Here is a 26619-nt window from a genome sequence, read left to right on the forward strand (position 1 = left end):
CAACCTTCCCAGCTCATTCTCCGCCACTGGTGTGCACGGCAATGTCAGAGAGGCAATGTGATAATTGCAGAATTCAGGTCCTATTTTTTTCTTTTAATGCTATTTACTGCATAGGAAATATTGCCCATATTATTGTCTGTTGCATAGTAAAACGTAAAGCAAGGGTCATTTTTTTGTTCTTCACGCTGCTGATAAAAGTTCTGACTTCGACAGTTGCATTATATTATACTGCTGAGGATTTTCTCTTCGACCACCTGTTGCTCGAACTTCCAGCCAGTCTCCTTCCGCACTTTCCAGATTTCACCAGTGGGCGGGTGGTGCACCGCTGATGCACGCTTTGGCTTTCCGTATTTCACTGGGGCGCAACAAAGCTTTCACCAGGTTAAACCATGTCATCAATTTACACCAGCCTCAAGAGGTGGTGCGGCTGGTGAATCAAAATAGCGTCTCTGCACTGAAGCTTGTTTTGATTCATGATATCCATCCTGTAGGCAAGAGAATTCTTCCTGTAGGCAATAGAACGGAATGTCACACCGATTTTGTTGCATGGAGGGCGAATAAACTGGATGCAGGCAAAAACTGTCTACATTTTAAATACTACTTGTCATTCACTTGCACGCAAAATGAAATAAAGTATGCCGATGGATCAAAACATGTGTCCATCTTCTGCTGCAACATGCAGGAAAAGATCCATTTGCAATTCGATATCTTTACATAAGAATACCACTTAAATTCGTATTGCACATACAAAATAAGATGTCGTTAATTGAAAATATATAATAGTCATGAAATATCTTCTGTGATTTAGTCACTGATGGTGAATTTTTCATGATAAATGCGGATATGCGTGCGCATTCCGAATGTAACTTTCATTTGTTTTGACATGAAGCTTTCCGAATTTTACCAAATGATGTCATTTTTGGTGCATTAGTCTGATGCACGCTGGTGAAATCTGGAAAGCACGGTTTGTTTTTACGCTGCAGCTGTCACCAGTGTTTTGTCTAGCGTCTGCAAAGTTTTCGCTTGCTGATAACAGCAATGACTCATCCAGTGCGAAGCAAAAAGTCATTCTTTTGAATCTCGCAAAGCTGTTTTGATTTGAAGATAACGAAATTTGATCTCCAGAAAGAAAAACAAGAGTTGAAACAACTTCATGTTCTGCGCCTTCTGATAAGCAAAACTGTAAATTTTATTTTGCATCTGACAAGAATAAACTTCCTCAACACTCTGAGCGTGTTGGAAGGAAATGCATGCAATATAATCGCCACTTTTCTCCAGAACCATGCATGTGGAAGAAAAAAAAAGTGCTCAATGTAGGAATGGACGCTGAGACCAATTTAAAGATACATTATTCAAGGGGAAAATGTTTGGAGGAGCGGATGTTTGACATTGAGAATACTCGTAAATCCAACATTAAATCGTCGCTTAACGTGAGAGTAGATAACGATCTCCCATTTTGATATCTAAAAATGCGTAGGTTTCATAAAGTTTGTTTTGAGTTCATTTTATGCTGATGGGCTAATCGGGACTAAATACAGTTTAAAGTTAAATGCAATTCCAAACCCGAATGATTATCGACTGCGATGCTGTTTAATGACGTGTCCTAGAGTACACATTGGGTAAAAACAGATCGCAAGTTGCGTGTTTCCTTTTTCACGCTGGATTACAATACAATGCAGAACGAAATTTACAGCCCTGCTTTTTTTTGGGGGGGGGCTAGAAAGGTTGTGTTGTTTCTCCCAAGAGATGTTATGTTTGTTACCAGTTAATCTTGTAACAGACAATGCTCCAGTAGACTCGTATAAAATCCAACATTCATTCTGCCCGATTATCTCCGGACTTTTGCTGGCGCCAGTGTGACTGGTGTCGAGATTCTTCGAGTTTTGCTTGCAATAAGCGAGAGATTGTTTTTATTTCTATATGTCTCATTACAAACGGGTTTCTCATGAACTAGAATTGTAAGAATTTCCTGGAAGATCAACGACTGTGCACAATTGAAAGAAAGTAACATTATTTTAAATCCTTTTTGTGAAAATGTTTTCATGTTCTATTTTCCTTCTCACAACATGCATCCTGCATAACATGTTGTATAACTACCAGGATAAATTGTGTTACCGTCTCCTAGGCATCTTTGTGTCCATTTGAGCTCCGTTTAAGCTGAAAATTTGTGTAAATTCCAATAACGACCCCTTCGAAATAACGACCCTTTTCCCGGGAACTGTGAAAGATCGTTGTATCAAGAGTTGACTGTATTTTGTGCTGTTTGATATTGGTACTCTTACTGCCTCCCATTGGTACCAATACATGAACATTGTAACAAGTTAAAATTGTTCAGAACATTTATAAATGTTTGTAAGTACTTCGTTGCAACCATGTCATATCAAACTGTTAAACCAACTGTTGTTTTTCTTGAAGTTCACTTTTTGTGGCAAAATGTTTTTAATGAAAATTGCACATTTTGCATGATTTCCACTAAAGTGTTGTACAGTATTTTGAGGACCCATGATATGCCCAACCTCCAGAATAATATCAGCTGGAATCAGAGAGATGAAATTTGAGCCAATACTTCTGATACTTATACAGCTCAATTCCAGTTAAAAAATATAAAAATGGCTAAATGTTGAATTGACTTCCTTTTTTTCTGAAGACTTATACATTCTTCTTATTCTGTGTGATAGGTGTGTGACAGTCTGCTAAATATAGGACCATGTGGAAATATTTCAATGGGTGAACCAGCATTTCTGTCTGAAGAATTTTCAAACTTGCATGATCCAGATATAGAGTTGGTTACAACTTCAGGGTTTGGCAAGAATGGTGCACTTTGTGTTTTACAAAGATCAATTCGTCCACAGGTAAGCTACTGAAATATCGATCATGCTTCTGTATCCATTTTAAGTGGTGTTTGTTCACTTAAGTGTTGTGTTTAAGTGGTGTTGGTGTTTGTTATAGGTACAATCAAAAGTATCGTGGCAGTCTTTTCTGGTTCAAATAATTGAATATACTGAAAATGGATTAGAACATGTATCACAGTTGTGTTGAAAAAAAGATGGTGGTTGAGAATCATCGGATGTGTTGCCGATGATCAGATACGGAAGCTATAAAAATGAGACTCAGTGTGTGAAAAAGGACTCAACGAGAAAGGTGATGGTTTTGCATCCTTTTAAAACCCAGAGCTCTGGTAAAATTTTAAATTGGACTAGAATATAAGTATTAGTTCAAGAAATTCACATTGTAAGGCCATTTATCAGACGTAACATTAAGCAATTGCAAAAATTTCGTCCAAGCACATGTAGCCAAACAACTCGAGTGACTTTTAAATTTTCATCGAACACCTGTATCTAAGATACAGGAATTGTCATAATGGTACTTGTAACTTTATGTATATGTTTTTTCATGCGAATTAAATGTGTTCTCTTTTCCCAACTAACAATTGGCCTTATTCAAAGTGCAGTACTTGCTTACACTTAAGATTGTGTGTACAACATTTCCACGGTTGCATAATTAATTTGATGTATAAGGTCTTAACAGCATAAATCAAACAAGAGTTCTTTTACAGGAAGCACAACTTCCATTAGTAAATAAGTGATCCACGTCCCACGTCACATCACATTAGACATCTACTTACATCTTTAGGTATACCTGCTAGCTGTGCTACCGGCCGCATTGGCTCGAAAAGTCTCAACCTAAATTGGCATATCAATTGGTGCTAAGGTGAGGCTGATAGCGAGAATCGCGTTGTAATACCCACATATTGATTGTGAAATGAGACAAACATCTTCGGGAAACTGGAAGTTTCCTTTCCGTGTCAGGTAAACAACCCAAATGCTAAGTTTCAGAAGCTGTTGTTGAGAAAATTTGTTTGGCCTTCCATCGGAGCCCCAGAAAGTCAATCAGACGAGCTAATAGAGAGTTAACAATACCTCGTTCCACCATTCACAATGTTGTGCATAAAAGATTATGCACAAGAGCATACAAAATTGCAACTTTGCCAAGAAATCAAAACTGGGGATAGGCCAATGCAGTGCTAGCCTCAGCAAGCTTCTTCTCGACAGTTGAAGTGCAGACTGCACTTACTCCAGGCGCGGAACATCCAAAATTGTGGCAGATTTATGCGACTAAATTTAAATTTATATTTTTCGGCAAGAGAAACGCCACATCCTCAATGGAGTCTGCTTCTCGGACGAGGCAACATTCCACACTGAGAAGGTGCACAGGCACAATTGCTGAATATGGGAAACTGAACCTCCCCTCGAAGTGCGAGAGACCAATTTAATTCCCCCAAGCTGAATGTATGGTGCGCATTGATGAAAAATAGGGTCATAGGCCCATTCTTCTTCTCGGAATGAACTGTCAATGCAAGAACATACCTGAACATGCAGTTGTATGCTTAACCTCAGCTTCCTCCTGATATAATCTTCCAGCAAGATAGAGCACCATGCCATTACGTGCAAGAAGGGAGGGGGATTTCCTGGACCGTGAGTTTCCTGGATGCTGGATTGGGAAAGGTGGTCCTAGATCTCTAGACATTACTCCGCTTGATTTTTTCTGTAGAGTTTTGTAAAGTCTCAGTTGTACCAAATACAAGTTTGTGACCTTCCTGATCTAGGACGTGACATTTGTGCTGCAATCCAGAATATGACACCAGAACATAATGCTGTACAACACATGGGCGGTGCTTGAATATAGGTTGGACATGTTACTAGTGGTGCACATATCGAGGTGTATTAGATATGTAAAACAAACTTTTTGAGTTACTCTGTAGGTAGAAGAAAACTGTATGGAAATATTTATAAACTTACAAGTTTTAATTTTTCTTTTATTATACTTTTAAGCAGGATACACTGTATTTTATTATTTGGTGTATAATTACATGTGAGACGGCAATTTCAAATATTTCTTTTTGTATTAATCTCACATTTTCCTTTTTAAGGGTTAGTGTAGATAAATTTAGAAGGTAATGTTTATTAACTAATAAGCATGTCTGCTTTTAACACTTTTGGAAATCACATTAGTCTGCTGAATTATTTACTTTAACAGTAGAATTGTATCACAAATTTTTATTCTCCTATAATTGTATTCTTTTCTTCAAGAAAGTGTGGCGCGTTACCCCCACACCCCCTATACGCCTTCATGGCATGGTGCTATGCACAGGGGAACACTTTACCTTTTTTTTTTCTTTAAAATAAATCTTGTCATCTTCTTCTTCTTCTCCCTTATGCCCACTTAGGCGTCGGGTCCTTTCAGCCACTTCTTGAAAGAAGTTCTATCCTGTGCCAGTCTTTTTACTTCGTCCGGTGTCTTCCCTCTCTTCTGTGCCAGTCCATAAATGTACTGGTTCCAGTTCAACCTGGGTCGTCCCCTTCCTCTCTTTCCTTCTGGTCGGGCCTCAAATATTTGTTTCGGTTTACGCTCGTCCTCCATCCTAATAAGATGTCCCAGCCAGCCTAATTCCCTCTTGTCGATGATTTCAATCAGTGGTTCCTGATGCAGGCATTCTCTTCTTATTGTTGTGTTTCGTATCATATCTCTCCTTGTCTTTCCTACAGTTTTTCTTAAGAATTTCATTTCAGTAGCAGTAAGTCTGCTCTCCAATTTAGTTTGCATTATCCAGCTTTCTGATCCATATAATAGCATGTTGTTTCTTTACTAATCTCCTTTTTACCTATAATGGTGTTACTAATATTATAGTACAGATTATTTGCTTTCTGAATTCTGTGATTAATTTCAGAGTCCATTTTCCCGTCCGCAGTTAGTATGGTTCCTAAATATTCAAATTGTTCTACTTGTTCTAAGGTCTTATTATTCCAATGAATGCGCATCCTTGCTGGTTCTTGTTTAGTGAAGTGCATGACTTTCGTCTTGGTAACATTGATTTCCATCTTTCGTTCTTTGAATGCTCGGCCCCACTCTAGGACAGCATTTTGTAGGCTGTTGCTATCTTTTGCTAGGAGAACAATATCATCAGCGTATACTAATGTTTGTACCCATACCGGTTTCATCTTATAATTTCCAATTTTACATTTTCTTGTTCTTCTTTTGCATTGCTTTATAATTTGATCCATGAATAATATGAAAAGAAGAGGACTAAGTCCATCACCTTGTTTTACACCTTTTCCCATATTAAATTCCTTGGAGGATTGTCCATTTATTCTAACAGTTCCTTTAACGTTCTTATATAGACTTTGAATTATTCTAGTCAGTTTTGACGTTACTTGGAACCGATGAAGGGCCTTCCATATTTGTCCTCTTGGTACTCTGTCGAAGGCAGACTTTAAGTCAATAAAAGCTGTAAATATTTCCCCTCCTCTGCTTAGTATCTTCTCTATTGCGTTCCTCAGGGAGAAGATTAGATCTTGAGTTTGACGATGAGGCCTGAAACCTGCTTGCTCTTCTTCCAATTTATCTTCCACTTGTTGCCTTAATCTTTTTTCTATAATGTGTGAATATAGTTTCTGGGCCACTGGTGCTAAGCATATTGCTCTATAGTTTGAGCAATCGAGGGTACTTCCTTTTTTATGTATAGGAATTATTACATTCAGTTCCCAATCTTTTGGTATTCTCTCTGTTGCCCATATTAGTCTGTATAAGTCCCATATCCATTTTTCTATTTCCTTTCCTCCATATTTTATAAATTCTGGATGTATATTATCCCAACCGGGTGCTTTACCAGTTTTTAAGGATTTAATTGCCTCTTGTACTTCTTTTAATTGGATTTCTTCCTCAGCTTCCACGTTCTCATTTTCTTCCCTCATGGGTCTTTCCTCATACAATTCCTCTTCTTCTTCTCTAAAGGTTTCCGCATAATATTCATTCCACGTATCTAAAATTTCCTTCATATTGGTTTTCACCTCGTTATTGTTGTTTTCGATATTCCTTATTTTCTTTCCTCGTTTTCCTTTCAGATTTTTCAACACATGCCAAAATTTTCTTGGATTATTTTTATGATTTTCTTCTATTTCCTTTCCAAATTGTTCCCAGGTTTCCTTCTTTGCTGTTCTCACTATCCGTTTTGCTGTATCTCTTGCCTGTATATAAGCTTCTTTGTCCTCCATTCTTTTGGTCTTTAAGTATTTTAGCCATGCTTTCTTTTTAATTGCAACTTTTTCTTTCACATTATCGCTCCACCATCTTGTCTGCTTATTTTTATTTGTTATCTTTACTATTCCACATATTTCTGTTGCAACTTCATTGAGGCTTTCTTTCATTACTTTCCATTTATTTTCCACATTCCATTCTTGTCCATGGTTTTGTTCTTTTTCTCTAAGTTTTTCTTTCAGTTTCCTCTGAAACTCCTTTCTTTTATTTTGGGTTTCTAATGTTGATATTTTAAGTTTAGTAAGATTTATCTTAATTGGTGCAGGTAGTTGTTTGAATCGGGTCGTCATTACTAGTAGTCTATGTTGAGTACTGAGCTCGGCACTGCGAAAAACTCTTACATCCATTACATCATAATGGGTGTTTTTTGTATATACGCAGTAATCTATTGTGCTCTGTGCTCCTCTGCTAATTGCTTCAAAGGTAATTTGATGTATTCTTTTATGCGGGAAGAAGGAGTTTCCGGTGCGGAGCTCGTTATCAATACAGAACTCCAGCATTTTATCTCCATTGCTGTTTCGGGTCTTTTCAGCACCATACCTTCCCAAACTTCCATGTCCTCGTCTGATTTCATTTCCCACTCTAGCATTCCAATCTCCCATTATAATAACGTTTTCCGTTACATTTCTAGCCTCATCTAATATTTGTTGAAGGGAGTTGTAATATAGTTCTTTTTCTAGTTCATCTTTATCCTCTGTAGGAGCGTATACTTGTATAATGGCAATCCTACGGTTTAATTCCAATTCCAAATTCAGTCTTATTATCCTAGAGTTAACTGCTTTCCAGTCAGTTACTCTAGTGTTCAGTCTTTCGCTAACAATAATTCCCACACCTACTTTTGCTCTACTCCTTCTTTCTACTCCTGAATACCTGAGAACATATCCTTTTTCCATGTCAACCTCTCCTGATCCTTTCTTTTTGACTTCACTAATTCCTAATATTTCTAGTTTGTAATTCTCCATTTCCTTTACAATCTCCACTTCCTTTCCTGAGAGGGAGGAGATGTTCCAGGTTCCAAATCCCATAGTCCGTTTTACCTTGCATTGTCGTCGTTGTTTACTCTGTTCGGCTTCTATTCCTGTGTTTCTCTGAATATGTATTATTTCACTTCATGTGGGTTATTAGCCCTACGATGAAGCTAGGGCAGTGGGAGGGGTGCTCCCTTTAAGCCTCTGCCCTTGCTTGGTTTTCTTTCTGGGTTTGCTCCCATAGCCTCCGGGTCAAAACCCTTACCACGAGGCAGTGGGGTTGTGGCTCTTCCGCCTCTTAGGATGTTGGGACTCTACAGTCTTTTCCATCTCAAGAGCCGTTGGCCGGTTTTCTGTTAGGGTTCCTTCCCTTAGCTTTTGGGGATCCCTCCCCTCCCTACAAGGCAGTAGGGGCAGTGCTTATTTAATGGCGGCACTTCCTCGCCATGTCACGATGCTGTCATTGGGCTTTTCTGGGTTTTTATTGAGTATGGACTTGCCAAAGACCATCCTCCCCAGGCCCTGTTAGCATTGTCGCCTCGGTCCGGGACTGCTTATACGCTGGTCTAGTGAACGTCACTTCCGGCGCTGTTGCCATAGCAACAGTATACCTGGCAATATACAACGCACTGTCCGTATTTTCCCCATGCAGTGAGTATTGGAAGCGGACCGTAAGGGATACCTTTTGTTTTTAGTGACAGGGGTTTTCAACGAAAATGGTAATATGTATCTTACACCATTGTAAAGATTAGATTTAGAAGAATACGTACATAAAATACAGATTGCTTACAGGTGACAAGTTAAAGAAGAAATGGAAAAACTAAAGCAGGCACTTTCCATGAAAGTGACCGGCAATTTACGATTTCTTCGGTTTCCGCTACACAGGCTTGCTGACGGGTAAATGAACGTAAGTCGCATGGTTCGTTGTCTGTGGTCAGATAAGTCTTATTGCTATGCGTATGATTATACAATCATTGTGCACGTTAGGCATATTTCGTGCCTTTGCACTAATGGGTATTCAAAAACTACAATGCATTTTCTCGATCGGAAGAATACATATGTGTAGTACATAGTCATAGACGTCGAAAGAAATTCTTGTAGGGGTAGTCAGGCCATTGACATATTTTAATGGTAGTAGTAGTAATATTGGGAGTGTCTAAAGTGATTTCAGTCAATAGCCGGAACAGCAACCACAAATGAATAGGAACTACTACTAATATCAACAACAATACTAAATGCATATGAAGATAACAATGGTTTATTATTATTATTATTATTGATAGGTTGATTTGGTGTTTTAAGTCCAGTTTATGCACAGTAAGGCTAATCGGGACTGGACCTACAGTTTAAATTGTAATCCGAACCACTATGTGCCTCTACCGTATTATTATTATTATTATTGCATCCAAAGTAAATGTGTAAACTCAAGGTGTATCACGTCTGTTATTTCAGGAAATTAGGTTCGCATTTACATCTTAAACGAATGGCACTTTCCAAAATATATTAATATTATGTTCTTGAATTTCCAGAAATTCTGAATAATCGTAACTCGTAAATAAGCGATTTCTAACCGAAAATATTTTACTCCCAGTTATAGATTATGAGGAATTGAGATAATACGAAAGAAATCTCTCCCCTAGAAGCTTATCTTCCTGCTTCTTGGAAATTCACCCCTTTTTCGAGTTATGCATATCGCTGTGTGCATTAAGGACTATTGAACGAAAGATTGAACATGTGATAAATGCAGTGGCGTAAATAATACCCCCGCGGTGCGCGGGTGGGGACGCACGAGCTTCGGGGCGCAGTAAGAATGATAAACTAAGAAAGACCGATACTTCACTTTCGGCGTTAAAATATATTTTCAACCGAACATATTATATTTTATGCCCCTAACTGCAAACAGAAAATGTTAATCACAAGTAGAAAGTGGATTACCAGATTAGAAACAAAAAGTCATTAGCTGAATAGTTTACGTAGCCGAAGGGTAGACGACAGGCAAGAGAAGACACTGGCAACGCTAATTTTTATCCTACTTACAATTTTTACCAAACGGAAAAGAGAAGATTTGCCAAGTTAAAATTCATCAAAAATTACTTGAGAAGCACAATGCCAGGAGTGAGAGCGATCGAGTTCGAAAACTAGCAAAATAATTTGCTTCCATGAAAAAATGCAGAGGACTGCTAATGATCTTTGACAATCTCGTAATTTTTGTAATAACAGTCTGTTTTCATATATAATTATCATATATAATTGTTTACAGCTTCTCTGTTGTCTTAACCTTTCGTATCAGTTTTTACATTGATTCAAATTACATGTATGCATTTTCATGTCTTTATATACCTAATATAAATGTGGGCGTGAATTAATATTTTAGAAAAGAAATATATTTGTATATTTTTAGACGAGTATGGGCGCACAACTGAAAGTTGCGCGGGGGGGGGGGGGGGGGGCGCAGAGCATGTTAGTTACGCTACTGGATACATTTCTGGCGCCTGGAGCCTACTGATCGACCTGAAGGTGTTTTCAGCTTGGCAGCCCATTATTAATTACAACAAATTGTTTTCATTCTAATATTTTTGCATAAAAGAACATGATAAAGTGATAAGTTGAAATAATAACAAGATAATGATGGACAGAGGAAACGGCACATGTTGTGTTCAACCCTTTTGTCCTCGTAATAGGCTCGTAACAAAGGAATAGAGGCTACATTGGTTATGTAAAATATTTAATCTGGTTCACGTAAATATAAAGAAAGCAGTGGCGATTGGGTTCCAAAACCCGGGGGGGGGGGGGGGGGGCAAGGTGTTAAAACTGGGAGGCAAAGACAGTATATTTCCCTTTGTAGATAAGATTTAACATAGTGCGGGGGCAAAAGTGGGGGGAATTGCCGCCACTGAAAGAAAGATAAGCCCGACCCTGGGGCCGAGTGGTTAGCACATCGCGCTGCAACGCCAAGGGTCCCGGGTTCGAATCCCGGTCGGGCTTGGTTGTTTGTGAATGTCCATTCATCAATTTCATCATTTCATCACTCATCCCCATCTTCGCAAATTAGCCAAGAGGCACAAAACGCGAAGTAAAATAAACTAAATCAAATCAAATCAAATCAAAGAAAGATAATAAACATCTCTTCGCACATACACAAAGCTATTGCAAAATTTTCGAAGAAGTGCTAGTCACAACACGTGCGACATCTAAGTATCGCTTTCCTTAACATCATATTCTTTCCTTCATGCTTGCTTTCACCCTTACTTTGAAGACGCCTTCTTATCTTGTGCATCTGAAACTACAAAAGTGGTTCTCCTCACATGCTAACCCTCCCTCCTTCATTGTTTTCGGCTCATCTTTCCAAAACCTCAGCAACGCTCCATAGCCAACGCCATGTTACCGACCTTAGCAACGACCGTAGCAACCGGTTGTTTATTGCCAATATGGCCGCACCCATGCGCGGGACCAGCAGACGACTTGACCAGCGTATTTGGCATTGCCTTATTCGCAGCTAACCACCATATCTGGTGGCCGTTCGCTATCCGCCACCTGCGATCCGCCCAGTTGCTGAGGCTCGCATCGGAAAAAAAGCTTCATAGAAGCTTCTACCGCTGGGGAAATTTAAATTTATATTTTTCGGCAAGAGAAACGCCACATCCTCAATGGAGTCTGCTTCTCGGACGAGGCAACATTCCACACTGAGAAAGTGCACAGGCACAATTGCTGAATATGGGAAACTGAACCTCCCCTCGAAGTGCGAGAGACCAATTTAATTCCCCCAAGCTGAATGTATGGTGCGCATTGATGAAAAATAGGGTCATAGGCCCATTCTTCTTCTCGGAATGAACTGTCAATGCAAGAACATACCTGAACATGCAGTTGTATGCTTAACCTCAGCTTCCTCCTGATATAATCTTCCAGCAAGATAGAGCACCGTGCCATTACGTGCAAGAAGGGAGGGGGATTTCCTGGACCGTGAGTTTCCTGGATGCTGGATTGGGAAAGGTGGTCCTAGATCTCTAGACATTACTCCGCTTGATTTTTTCTGTAGAGTTTTGTAAAGTCTCAGTTGTACCAAATACAAGTTTGTGACCTTCCTGATCTAGGACGTGACATTTGTGCTGCAATCCAGAATGTGACACCAGAACATAATGCTGTACAACACATGGGCGGTGCTTGAATATAGGTTGGACATGTTACTAGTGGTGCACATATCGAGGTGTATTAGATATGTAAAACAAACTTTTTGAGTTACTCTGTAGGTAGAAGAAAACTGTATGGAAATATTTTTATAAACTTACAAGTTTTAATTTTTCTTTTATTATACTTTTAAGCAGGATACACTGTATTTTATTATTTGGTGTATAATTACATGTGAGACGGCAATTTCAAATATTTCTTTTTGTATTAATCTCACATTTTCCTTTTTAAGGGTTAGTATAGATAAATTTAGAAGATAATGTTTATTAACTAATAAGCATGTCTGCTTTTAACACTTTTGGAAATCACATTAGTCTGCTGAATTATTTTCTTTAACAGTAGAATTGTATCACAAATTTTTATTCTCCTATAATTGTATTCTTTTCTTTAAAATAAATCTTGTCATAAGTAATACTTATTGGGAGGTTTCTGCTGACTTTCAAAGGTCAGAAAGTAATCTGTGGAAAGAGTATTAAATATAAGAATACTAAAGAACTTTGAAAATCCACAAATATGAAAAACTATTGTTGTACATGGAGTGAATATAGATATTTTTTTCATAAAGAAGCCTATGTTTCATGTCACATTTTGCCTCAAAAATTATTAAAATTTTTTGATTGTATATAACTTACAGGATAATCCAAAGCGAGAGAAGTGTAGTGTATGCAAATTTATTCCTTAAGTTTATTTTTCAATTTGAATATAATTGGCATCGTGACAATATGTGATGGGGCCGTACACTTCCCACAATTAGAATCACCTACAATGAGCATTACAGGGTGTAATCTCATATTCTGTGTTTCTGCCAAAAATGAAATATGCATGCCTAGTTATTTGCTTGTTGTGTTCTTGTGTGTGACAACTTGCAAAGAACATGTTCTATTCAAGTGGTGATGTTAGATATATATTTTTTTAAATTAAATATATATTTTTTTCAAGGTAATTTACATCATGCCCAGGTGAGACGGTGGTATACTTATAAGTTACTTGACCTTTCTGAGGGTTGTCTTGCATTCATATAAGTGTGGGACACACTCAGCCTCTTCAACAGCAGATGTAGACATAAATTGTGAATGTCTGTTGCTGATGGGACAATTTTTGTGACTGCAAACAGATAACACTTGACCAAATCTTGTAATCATTTGATAATTTTACACATGATTTTTCTCTTTGAAGGTCGTAACTACCTTTGAACTGCCAGGGTGTATGGACATGTGGACTGTCATTGGTGAGGAAACTTCGTCAAAATTACCCAAGGATGGGTTGGATGACCAAAGTAAATTGGATCAAGAAAATAGCCACGCATATATGATTCTAAGCCGAGAAGACTCCACTATGGTATTGTGTTTATGTACATTCATGTTTTTTTTGGGGGGGAGGGGCACAGTAGCAAATTAATGTGCTGGAATTAAGTACTCACTTATCCACATTTTTTTTTTATGATGTCACTATTGTATCCATCCAGAGAGGATGGTGGCAGTGTCCACCGAAATTAATAGGACATCATAAATAAGTGAGTATTTTTTTTTTTTCAGTATATTAATAGTGTTCAGTCTACATTAGAATATTTTGGTAGTTCTTATGCTCTATCATCATTGTTTCAAAATATTTTTATGACTGATATATTTAGTGATGGTGCTGTAATGATTTTGTACATAGTTGCTTTTGAATATATTCTGGGTATGCTCGCGTAGCAATGGATTGAAAATTCATTGAAAAGTGAGAATTGTGAGAGTCAAAATGTACTACAAATTAATGCATAAGTAAAGATTGAAAAGGTTAGTAGTCAGTATGCACTTTTATCATAATGTTGTTTCTATTTACAAGCATCCTCTACCCATCCCCTTCAAATTATAGGTATACAACAGTAGACATATGTAAATGTCTACTGTTGTCCGTGTGTGATATTATTATTATTATTTATTATTTTAATAGGGTTACAATTAAGCCATACAGCATTTTCTTTAAACAATATTAATGCGATTAATGGCTTGATGTGGATAAGCCCTTGGTGGATAAGCACATTTTGTAATTATCTTAATCTTGTCACTGAAGATTCCAGGTTTGAATCCCAGCTGACATGAATTTCTTTTGCAACTGTTCCTTCTTGAATTTCATTTATTCAACATTCATCTTCATTGTTTCAGTCTAAAGAGGCAGAAAATCAATGTAAAACAAAACAATATATGAGTAAACACCCTGGAAGATATGGAGAAATTTATTAAAGATGAAGTTGAATTTTTATTCCAGTGGAAATTTTTTCTACTTTGTCACTCTGCACATTGTGAGCTTCCAAGAAGTTTATTTAATCGCATGCATAACATTAAGTATTGCAGATATGTGTTTCCTTTTCAACCCAAAAAAGAGTTAAGCAGTATATACGAATAATGAATTTAGGTATAAAATTCTGAATATAAATCAGAGAAGTATGGATTAAGCTGCAAAAGAGGAAGGTTTCATGTTTAGTCAGTAAACAAAACAAGTTCAACACAACTACCTCTTTTAGACTTCTTTCCACCAATATCATCCAGCAGATTTTAATTTCCATATCAAGTGCTTCATTTGTGTTTTTCAATACCGCATACGTGTGAATCAGAACTCTGAAGTAACTTTGATCAATGGGGGCTCATCGTTTGAGACGTGGAAAATAGGAAATAGGAACTTTCTTTTTCCGGCCGCTAGAACTTCTTGGTGACCACAGCCATGTTGGGACTACGGATGCCCGAGGACCAACGACCGCGAGGTAAGCCATCCACTGTCGGTTACTTTCGCCTCTTGTGCCTCGTGCTCTTGTGCAGCGACATCCATGTTAACCTGGGACCCTCCCAAGGAAACGATACTGTTTTTTCCGTGTATTACCGGAATGTGCAAATTATAAAAACAAATTTTCTGACTGACATTCACTTAAGCAAGCTATTACAATATGACGGTTTAGTTTTCACCGAGACTTGGCAAAACAACACAGTGATGGATAGTGAATTTCCATTTTGAAATCATTTCCTTGTATTTAGAAATGACCGTGCAAGTCGTCGTGGTGGAGGCGTGATGATCTGCGTTAATGTTAAATGGAATTGTAAAATATGAAGTGACCTAATCAAGAACTGTGAAATTATTTGGATAGAACTCAATATTCAAAAAACAAAAAACTGCTCATTGGATCGTATTATCGCCCACATAAGAACTCTCCCATTTCCATCCTCGAAGCCTGCAGGGATTCGGTATTAGCAGCAATGTCAGGTGGTGATATTATGTTATTTGGTGATTTCAACCTATCCATCAATTGGGAAAGCCCAAATACGGGAACTATAAACTGCCAAAATGATCAGTGGTTTATTGATACGTTCATTCACGGAATTGGGTTAAACCAGTTCAACATGCATAAAACACGTGGTGACAGGGACCTTGACTATGTACTGGCAACCCTGCCTGATATGCAGGTAACTCCGGAAAAAAAATGTTCTAACCTCCGATCATGACTCGCTCGACATCACAAAGCACTTGCCTACCATGAAGAAAGACAAGGAATCTCTCAAGCGGAACCTACCCCACCACCACCTATGGGGAAAAGCTCCATGGAATGTCATCCAGCATGCACTCAATGCCTACCCTTGGTTTTTGTTGATGGAAGAGGAAGTGAACGAAGCTGTTGAGCTTTGTTGAAATTCTGCATGCCACGATAAAAGACTTCGTGCCCACTGCAAGACCGAGATCTACCAAATACCCTGTCTGGTTCGACAGAGTTCTCTTTTGGTTAAAAAATAAAAAACAGGCTTGGTACCTATGGAAGCAGCACCCTAATGTTCACACTCACGGTACCTATTGTGACATCAGATGTCATTCAAAATACCTACTAAAAAAAATATATAGTGAACATATAAATAACATAAAAACCGAATGAACTACAAACCCAAAGAGATTCTTCATATTACTAAATTCAAGAAGAAAAACCCACGTATACCTAAAGAAATTGTTCATAATACTGATACTGCTAGTGGAGAAGATAGAGCCGAACTTTTCAATACTTTTTTCCATGAGAACTCCCTGGTCTCAGTTTCCGACCCTCTCCCCCACTTAAATTCTGTCTGTCCTCACACACTACTTCAATCAAAATATCCCCGAGGAAGTAATATACCTTCTCGCTTTATTGCCCCTCCACCAGTCCCTAGGTCCAGATAAAATCCCCACAATATTCCTGCATAAAACTGCCAACTCCGTGGCTCTTCCCCTGTCTGCCTTACTCAACAAATGTTTCTCTGAGGGTGTGTTTCTGAAAAACTTCAAACGGGCCAACATTGTGCCCATTCTCAAAACAAGATAAAAAATGTGTAAAATCCTATAGACCAATCTCACTTCTATCGCCACTATCAATTATTTGTGAAAGAATCATCAAAAACAGGTTACTTCAGTTTACGTCACGTATATCAATACAGCACAACATGGTTTTCTTCCAGGCAGCTCTTGCTTAACAAATCTTTCCGTCTTATTTTTGCATGCTGCCAGAGCTATTGATAATGACTCCCAACTTGACACTATATATTTGGATATTTCGAAAGCCTTTGACAAAATTAACCATAAATTTCTTCTACATAAATTATCATTCAGATTTAACATCCATGGAAAATTTCTCTCTTTACTGCAGGACTACCTCCATGAGCGTGAACAACGTGTTGTTCTTTCAGGTTCCTCTTCTATCTTCTAACTTTCTTCTCTTGTTTTGTCTGGAGTTCCTCAGGGGAGTGTCTTATGCACACTCCTATTCCTTCTGTACATGGATGACCTCCCTGAAAACCTGTCCTCCCCCCCTATCAATATACTTTTGTTTGCGGATGATTGTAAACTCTTCAAGGAGATCTCATCGCATCATGACGTGACGATTCTTCAAAATGCTCTCACAGAACTTAAGTGGTGTTGTCAGTGGAATCTAGAATTAAACCCTCAGAAATGCTCTTTCCTTACTTTTTCCCTTAAAAGCTTACGCTATTGAACACAATTCAGTCCAAAAAGTTTCCACTCAAAAGAACCTAGGTATTATCATGGATGAAAAACCCACTTTTAATTATCATATTATAGCTACCACTAAAAAAGCCATGCATCTTCTTGGTCTTCTATATAGATTTAGTGAAGTTTGAAACCCATCATCTCTTGCCTTATTCTTTAAATCTTTCATCTCGCCCATCCTTGAATACTGCTCCCCAATTTTGGCAATGGCCTCAAAAACTAAACTTACCAGAATAGATTCTGTTCTCAGTTTCTTTCTTGCCATTGTTCGCCATAGAATACCTTCTTTCCGACATGTATCCAAATCAGGCAGCATGGCTGCTCTGAACATTCACTCTTCATCCTTTTGTCGTGATCTAGCTGACATGAAATTTTTATACAAGATAATAAATGGCAAAATCAGAACAGATCTCCTAATCTGTGAATTCACACTTAGGGTACCCCAAAAGCAAACATGCAACCTGCAACTCTTCCACAACCCATCCACTAGGTTATCCCTTCTACAATGCTCCTTGTTTTACAGGCTGCCAGAAATCTACAACAAACTTCCCTTGGATGTAGATATTTTCCTTCCAGAACGTAATTTTTAGATATATTACTGACCAAGAACATGTAAATCTATCCCATCTTGTTATTGTTTTTATCTTTTGTTATTTTTTGTTTCATGACTGCATTTAGCCAAAGGTGACAGAAGTGCAACGTTACATAAATTTAATCAATCAATAAATCATTATTATTATTGCCCATGTACAAGAAATTCTTGTCCAGTAAGTTTGCAATAATAGGTTGTTATAAAAGTGAGAAAAAACTTACTGCATTACCATTTGTTCTGTGTCTTACAGATTCTTCACACTGGCCAAGAGATTAACGAGGTGGATAATTCAGGTTTCAGCACCCAGGGACCAACAGTTTATGCCGGAAACCTTGGTTACAATAAGTACATAATACAGGTAAGACATATTTAGTTTGGGCATCTTTTTCATTGTTCTATTTTGTTTCAAATTTATCAGATTAAAGTGTAAAATTGAAATTAAGCTTTCTGTCCTCTCTACTCCCTTTTTTCAGTGAGTAATTTAATTTTTCGGGAAAGGAGATTAATACAAACTGAAGGAAAGTAAGAATTTTGCTGAACTGCTGAGAAGAAGCAGCAAATATTACAATTGCAGATGTATCGCATGGACTCTTGAGAGAAGGAATAAAAATCAACACTCTCAATTGGGAATCAAACCTATATCAACTAATTTTACATCTTTGGTCTCTTTTGCGAATAACGTTTTATTAATTCTTTTGAACAGTAATTGAATGCATATTTTAAAAATGTAATTTTCTTCATATGACATGCAAGAAAAGCACATTGTTTGCATATTCCAATGTCTGTAATATCAGTTCATGTGCCAGTCATACGTTGCATATATTGCAATGCTACAAACTGGTAAGATTTTACGTACCTTGAAAAAACTCAAGTGCAATGTATTCAGTTATTGAGGAAAATTATACTAGTAGCCTCTTAACTCTTAGACACCGAGGCCGAGCATGTTTTCAGTGGGAAATTTGAAATTCTGCATGCTTCTAAATGAAATTTTATATTTCCAGGACTAAGAACGTTAGAGGTACAAATGATACCTCATTTTGTTCAGTGTACTTTGGGCTATAATCCTGATGGGAATTTTTTTTCATAATCAGTTAGAAAAAGAATTTAAAAAAGGGAAAGTAACTGTTGGCCGTTTTCCAACCCTTTGTTGGTGGCTGGAGGCTTTTGACTTTCTTTCCATGCCGGCTCAACCTTCTTCCTCCTGCTGCCCCCAACCATGCTTTTGGCACCAGGGATGTCGGAACATTGTACTTCTATTTCCAAAAGTGTATTTTGAAACACCAAAATTGAGAAACAAGCGATGTTTCCGAAACCAATGAAAATAAATCGCAAAAAAAATAAAATATTTTTTTTCACACATCGCCCCCCCCCCCCAAATAGTAACAATGAACAATGAAATTAAACTTGACTAATTGTTAATTACATATCTCTAGACTCATGCAGAACTCAAAATATGGATCTCCAATCATTACAAAGTTACAGTATGTTAAAAAATTAACATACTTCAGATGCATGGAAACCTGGTCAAAACTCATTTTTTGGTCTATGACCTCAGAATGCAGATTTTTTTTTTTCACATATTATATAATTTTAGTGAAGGAACACAATATTGGACAGTATTATGATATTTTAATGGCAGTTGCACTCACAATACAGTAAACTACGACTTAAGCACTGTTCAATGTATTTACAATTTCCACCTCGGTTGGTTTCAACATCAGCCATTGACTGGATGGGACGTTTAGGGAAGTCTAATACATCGTTTTGAAGTGTGTATCTCAGACTGCTCTGTAGAGATGACGGGACTTAATGATTCGAAGGATTACATGCATTCTCTCCCCGAGAATTGGTCCGAGTATGGTGTTACAGATAATACTTCTCTCTATGCTTGTTTTCGGCATCTTGAGCAGCCGAAATAATTGCAGGACCATGGACAAGTATCTTGTGAATGGAAGCTGGCATGCTGATAGAGCAAGAAGTGCAGCTCAATTTTCTGCTTGGTCCCCATCTCAAATTTCACCATGTCTAGGCCCAGTCCATAAGATAGTACCTATAGAATCATTTCTTGAGGAAGTCTCTGTCTATTCCCGTTGTATCCACCACTTTCTTGGGGAAAAAAAATCAGTATTTTTGTCGTTGAACGTTCCACTTCCCATTTTCCTTGGTGCATCTATAATGATGCCTAATTCCATCTTCATCTCGGCTTGTATCTTCTGCTTTATTTTCGTCATCAACTGTGTATTTACTTTTCAAGTCACCTGCCATGTTTTGATTTCCATGCAGTTCAACAAAGTGTAACGTAACCTGGAGAGACTAATCAGGAATTTGTCTAGATTTTCGTTCCTGCTAAAATCTATTACCTTCATATTTTTGAGAGTCGTGCCACACGCACACATACCACTATTGCGTAGATCTGGGCTAAGTAAGTGCATATAACACTTTTCTGTGAGAGCCGTGGTTTCCTTTTTTAATTGAAGCCTGATCGTCCAGCAAAATCTTGTCATTGAAGGTCAAAGATTTTGTCAAATAGCAACTTTTCCTAATTTCATTGAAATTGCCCAGATGTCCATTCCAACCCAATTTAAGGAGAATGAAAATCCCGCGTATCCAATTGCATTTTCCAACTTTTTATGAAAAGGGGCAATGTCATTGGCCTGTTCTTTAAGGGTTAAAGACTACAGTACCATTATAATAATCTTAATGGTAGTTCTTACTAAGGTATGCTTCATTTAATTTTGATATGCCATTCTAGTTACCTTTGCTGCATGGAATGAAGTAGAAACATTATACTGGTGAATGTTTCATATTTTTACGATCTTGGAAGCAGAAATTGTGACTTTAATATCCTTTCTCATTCATGAGTGTACACCAGCTGATAAGGTAATGTAGTATAATCCATGTTGGTGTTGCTTTTGGAGGTTAAATGCCAGTAGTACTAGAGCAATGAACACATTTATATGTACATTCAATTTTTAGAATTACTTCTTTGCATTTATAGGTTTCACATATGGGTATACGATTGCTGCAAAATCTGGAACAGATCCAGCAAATCCCAATGGATGTAGGAAGTCCTATTGTACATGCATCTTCTGCTGATCCTAATGTCGTGATTCTTACCGAAGATGGCCAGATATTTGTCCTCACTCTGAAAGAAAGAGGTGGCCAAGGAAGACTAAGTGTTACCAGACCAATAGTTGCAATGGTAATAAATTTTCTTTATTTTACATGTAATAAGTATTTTTATAAGGTTCTTCAGTAATATCTTACCCCACTAATCATGTTTATTTAATTTGTAAATTGTGAAAGCACGTAGACCAACCTTCAGAAATGAAATTGTAACATTCCAGGTATTAAGCTATAGTCCTTGGAAAAGCTAATTGTTCCAGAATTTGTACTTGTTTAAGTTGTACACTCTTCCTTAAAGAATGAGAGGAAATGAGGTCTTTCACACACAACGTTGAAAAATAAAAAGGTATTTTACATAGATAATGAAGTATTTTGGCATTAAATTTTGTTGGTCTCATTATTGACACATTTTGAAACAGAAAATAGTCCACATTTTTTTGTCCAACTCTGTGACATTTTCTTGTTACATACCAGCGTAGCAACTCAGTGGACATGTTTTTTGTTTAAAAAGTATTACATTGGAGCATGTGGATTTCTAAATGGTATTCATTTATTGTATTACATCCTGTGATTTTCCAAAATAAAGCAGTTTTTTTTTCCTGATATGTTACAAAGAATGTTTGTCGCCTGTTATTTAACATGCACAGTCATGTAGGAATTTTCTGTGTAGGGATTTAAGCAAGAATTACAGGCTCAACTGGACTTCAACCTGGATCTCTGGAATACCATGCCATTGTACTATGAACTGAGTTACTGAATCTACCCTGGTTTCACCTGATTTTTCACTTTTATTTAAAGTGTAGAAGTTTTTAATGAACATGCAAGCTGACCACACTAACACATAACAGTTGGGCTGAAAAGTTCGTAGGCTAACATAGTAAAAAATATTTTTTGACAAAATTCGATTTTATTATTCAATATAGTTGCCTTCGAGGGCGATACAACGATTATAGCGGTCATACAATTTTTCGATGCCATTTTTATAGTACGATTTCTCTTTATCCTCAAAATAGGCCTCAGTTTCAGCGATTACCTCTTCATCAGTGCTAAATTTCTTTCCAGCGAGCATTCTTTTAAGGTCTGCAAACAGGAAAAAGTCACTGGGGGCCAGATCTGGAGAATATGGTGGATGGGGAAGCAATTCGTAGTCTAATTCATATAGTTTTGCCATCGTTTTCATTGATTTGTGACACGGTGCATTGTCTTGATGAAACAGCACTTTTTTCTTCTTCAAATGGGGCCGTTTTTTTCGTGATTTCATCCTTTAAACGCTCCAACAACGCTATGTAATAATCGCTGTTGATGGTCTGGCCCTTTTTGAGGTAATCGATGAATATAATACCATGCGCATCCCAGAATACTGATGCCATAACCTTGCCAGCCGACTGTTGCGTCTTTCCACGCTTTGGATTCGGTTCATCACGTGCAGTCCACTCGGCTGACTGTCGATTGGACTCTGGAGTGTAGTTATGGAGCCATGTTTCATCCATTGTAATATATCGACGGAAAAATTCGTGTTTATTACGGTTGAATATCGCTAAACATTGCTCCGAATCATCAAAACGTTGTTGCTTTTGATCGATTGTGAGCACGCGCGGCACCCATTTTGCACACAGCTTTCGCATGTTCAAATATTCATGCACAATATGTCCAACACGTTCCTTTGATATTTTTAAAGTCTCAGCTATCTCGATCAACTTCACTTTACGATCATTTAAAATTATTTTGTGGACTTTTTTGATGTTTTCGTCGGTAACAGCCTCTTTGGGGCGTCCACTGCGTGCATCGTCTTCGATGCTCATTTCGCCTTGCTTAAATTTAGCAAACCACTTCTCAATGGTTGATTTTCCTAGTGCAGAGTCCGAATAATGTTTATCAAGCCAAACCTTGGCTTCAACAGTATTTTTTTTTCGCCAAAAAGCAATGCTTTATTAACACACGAAATTCTTTTTTATCCATTTTTTCACAATAACAAAAGCTGCTTCACTCACAATGCTATATCTCACGAACTAATTATCCGGCAGCTGTGAAATTTATACATGTATCTTTTGAAGGTTAGTACTAAGTAAAAATCACATGGATTTAATTCTAGTAACGCCATCTATGAGTCAGCCTACGAACTTTTCAGCCCAACTGTTACGTTGTCCACTAATTGTATGACCAAAAGCTTATCTACATGGAACTCCAGAAGTACTAGTTTCATTTTTGTATGTACAGTTCACTTTTGCTTCTGATTGAAATCACCAATGATATCTGTCTGTTTCAGAGGCCTTTGGTAACAACGCTGTGTGCATATCGAGATGTTAGTGGGCTTTTTTCAACTACCATGCAAGATGAAGAGCCAGAGGAGAGAGTAGTAAAGGACATTAAGCCACTTGAGGAAATAAAAACGTAAGTCCAGTAGGATTTCCATTGCTTTCCACTATAGATTGGAAAACTCCAAATAGTTTAGTACACATCTGAAAATTTATTTCGTATGCTCTACATCAAGAGGAGAGAAAGAAGGAAAGTGTAAAACTTAAGTGCATTAAAACGTTTAGGTGGAAACTGAATAAGTTGAACTTTTCATTCCTTTATTGTGTCTTTATGATTGTGATATAATGATTCTACCTGTTAAAATGTCCAGATTGATAATAATAATAATAATAATAATAATAAAACACCATCATAAAGATGGGACAGAAGGCATCAGTATCATGACAGTGAAATTATATTTTTTATTTCATTTATCTTTGTTCTCTTTTTTACCAGTCTGGTCATTGTAACAAGTAGAGCAATGTTGATTCTAGTACATAGTGATAACCAATTGTAGTAAAGAAATCAGATATGTGCCAGTAGATGGTTCAGACTTGTATATGTACATGAAATATTTTTGCTTCAGAAATAGCTCATTTTGATTGAACATTAATAAAATGCCTCACAATGTATTAATATTTTCTTTCCAAAGACAAGCATTAGTACGACCTAATTTTACAAGTTTGTCATAGTGGCAATATGAATGAAAAAACATTGCCTATATAAAATTATTTTGCAATTTCCCATGTGTAATTTAATTGTGATTTTTCCATGAATTTGTTTAAAGTGTTAATTATCCAGATAAAACCTTTTAATGGTTTGCATCTCTGTATTTATAGTGAAGTTGATGATGAAGATGAAATGTTGTATGGTGAATCGGAGCTTTCATTTGAGCCTCATATTAAGGCTGAAGCTACTACCACTGAACCGAAAATTCAACCTGAAGAAGCACCATGGTAAGATATTTAACATTGAAGTTATGAATATGTAGTACAATGTTTGTGTATATATTACTTTGAAATGCTCATTCAAATTTCCATGAAAAACACTCGTACATACATTTATTGTGATAAATTCATGAAACTTTTAATTTTACGTGCTTTGTTTAACAGTGAACTGCATAAAAATATATCAAATCAACTTATTTTAAATAAATACGGAGAAACTAGTACTCACTTTATCCGTGAAGCTGTTTTTTCTTTTTCGATTAATTTCAGTGGCCACAGCCACCATCCTCATTGGAACTTGTTGTACTGTTGCTTGGCAGACGACACAGACCGAGACGCACAGTTAACAACAGCACACCTAGATGCAGCAGAGAACTACAAACAAAAGACGCATGCCAAGCAACAGTACAGCAAGTTCCAACGAGGATTGTGGCTGTGGCCACTGAAATTAATCGAAAAAAAACAAAAACAGCTTCGCGGATAAAAGTGAGTACTAGTTTCTCTGTATTTATATACTACCGCATGTCTCTTTTCCCAATTATGAACATATTTTACTTGAAAATTACATTCATTAGGTAATTATCTTAGATTTATCTTCCTTATGCCTATCCTGGTTTAGTTTCTTCCGCCCTTTGTATGCTCCAATTGGACATTACAAATGCTTAAATTTCTGTCTTTCTTCTCTATTTCTATCCTCACTTCCACATAGTACACCCTGAACTACAGACTAACGAGGCTCTGGCAACTGGCCTCATGGCCAGTATAATTTTGTTTGTGTTGTCCTGTGTTTTGTCTTTATTTGTGCTGAGTGCTCCTTTACAGCTTCGGCTTTTAACGAAAGTCAGAAGATTTTAATATTTTATGATTTTAGTTATGCAACGTTAGAGTTGTTACTTGTAACGATAAGGGGCTGGACCCCGTATAATGTGACGGGTGTAAAATGGCCTTAGTTCTGATGCACCCAAAATTTTAAAATCAAATGAAATCAAAATTCCTTTTCCCTTTATGTATCCTTTGTTGCTGGCACAGGTGGCCATTCCCACACTGGATTTTACCAGCAACTTCCAAGCTGACCTGCTCTCAGGTGGGTCTGTAATACAAGTGAGCTTGACTAGCAAGCTCAGAACACAATAGGCCATCTGAAAGTCTCCTCTGTGACGTCACAGCCTTGACGGCTTCTCATTGGCCAGCTGGAGTCTTTTGAGATCTTTCCTTGTCTTTGGGAGAATTGCCACTTTCTCCCACCAGATGGCAGAGTTGCTTAAAAATTGCTTAAAAAGTATAAACAAAAGAGTTTTTTCCAGCTTTTCTGGCTTAGTTATGCCAGATAATTGCAAATGAGTTTACTTTTAATAAATTAGGCATGATTTTACCTATGGGTGAGTGTTATCTCTGATTTTCAGTAAAGAATAAAAGATTTAGTAAACATGTGATTTGGAGCACATGGTTTTTGTTCTCCAAAATGGCTACTGTTAGCCTAACAATGGTTGGTTCTTTATAAATAAAGCATTTCTACCCCTCCCATGAGTGACAACTGGTTGGTAAACATGACCCATGATTCTAATTGGGGGTGGGGGGTATAAATTTCTGGGAAAATAGCTCTCACAAGCTTTCCCTGATGCCAACCTAATGGCCCTTGAACTTAGGTTGGCCTGTGGTTATTTGTGTGTGGGCATGTATGCCCAATGCTGATTGGTCATAATATGTACTTGCAGTGTAATTTGTGTATACTCTAAGTGTGGCCTTTTGTCTTTTTATCAGCTACACTGTGCATTTTTCATCTGTTAATCTTATTTTTCAGGTGGCAGAAATATTGTCAAGAAGTCAAACCTACCTACTGGGTATTTCTAGTAAGAGATGATGGGACTCTTGAATTGTACACATTGCCAGATTTTAAATTAAGTTACGTTGTGCATAATTTTCCCCAAGGAGCTCGTGTCTTGGGTGATAACATGGGTCTTGCACCACCTCCTGGTTCCTCTGTGCCGGTGGCTGGAGCCGAAAGTGAAAGTTTGTCAGTGACGAGAGAGCTCCTTGCTGTGGCGTTAGGACACCAAGGCAGCAGGCCTATTCTGTTGGCAAGGTTGGATGATGAACTGCTTCTTTATGAAGTGTATCCATATCCTCGAGGAAGGCTCAAGATGAGATTCCGGAAGATTACCCACAACCTGTTGCTTCGAGAGAAGAAATCTAAGTAAGTTATTCCAATTTCAGTACCAATTTTGTAGTCATAAAACGAGGGTGAATCCCTTGCTAGGAAACCCAGGGATTCCTCAATAATTTTTTACCCTTTGTTTGTTTTTTTGTGACAAAAGTACATGGATTAAGCCGGTGATCTTGAAATGTGACTACCAAGCAGGCATGTAGAATGATCACATGTGCCACAACGTGTACTGAGTTGGACAGCACATGT

The 26619-nt window shown here is 37.5% G+C and overlaps 1 protein-coding gene across 1 annotated transcript in view; it reads left to right on the forward strand.

Moving 5' to 3' along the window:
* Cpsf160 (cleavage and polyadenylation specificity factor subunit 1) overlaps positions 1–26619 on the forward strand; it is an 83601-nt gene that overhangs the window by 27618 nt on the left and 29364 nt on the right. Inside the window, exons 9-15 of the mRNA XM_083138992.1 lie at positions 2679–2852; positions 13425–13586; positions 18089–18196; positions 20837–21040; positions 23231–23355; positions 24099–24215; positions 26008–26400. Of these exons, the coding sequence (XP_082995118.1) occupies positions 2679–2852; positions 13425–13586; positions 18089–18196; positions 20837–21040; positions 23231–23355; positions 24099–24215; positions 26008–26400 (1283 nt within the window). The remainder of the gene's footprint in view (positions 1–2678; positions 2853–13424; positions 13587–18088; positions 18197–20836; positions 21041–23230; positions 23356–24098; positions 24216–26007; positions 26401–26619) is intronic.

Source organism: Lepisma saccharinum, chromosome 17, assembly GCF_977018435.1.
Source record: "Lepisma saccharinum chromosome 17, izLepSacc3.1, whole genome shotgun sequence".
Classification (NCBI taxonomy): Eukaryota; Metazoa; Arthropoda; class Insecta; order Zygentoma; family Lepismatidae; genus Lepisma; species Lepisma saccharinum.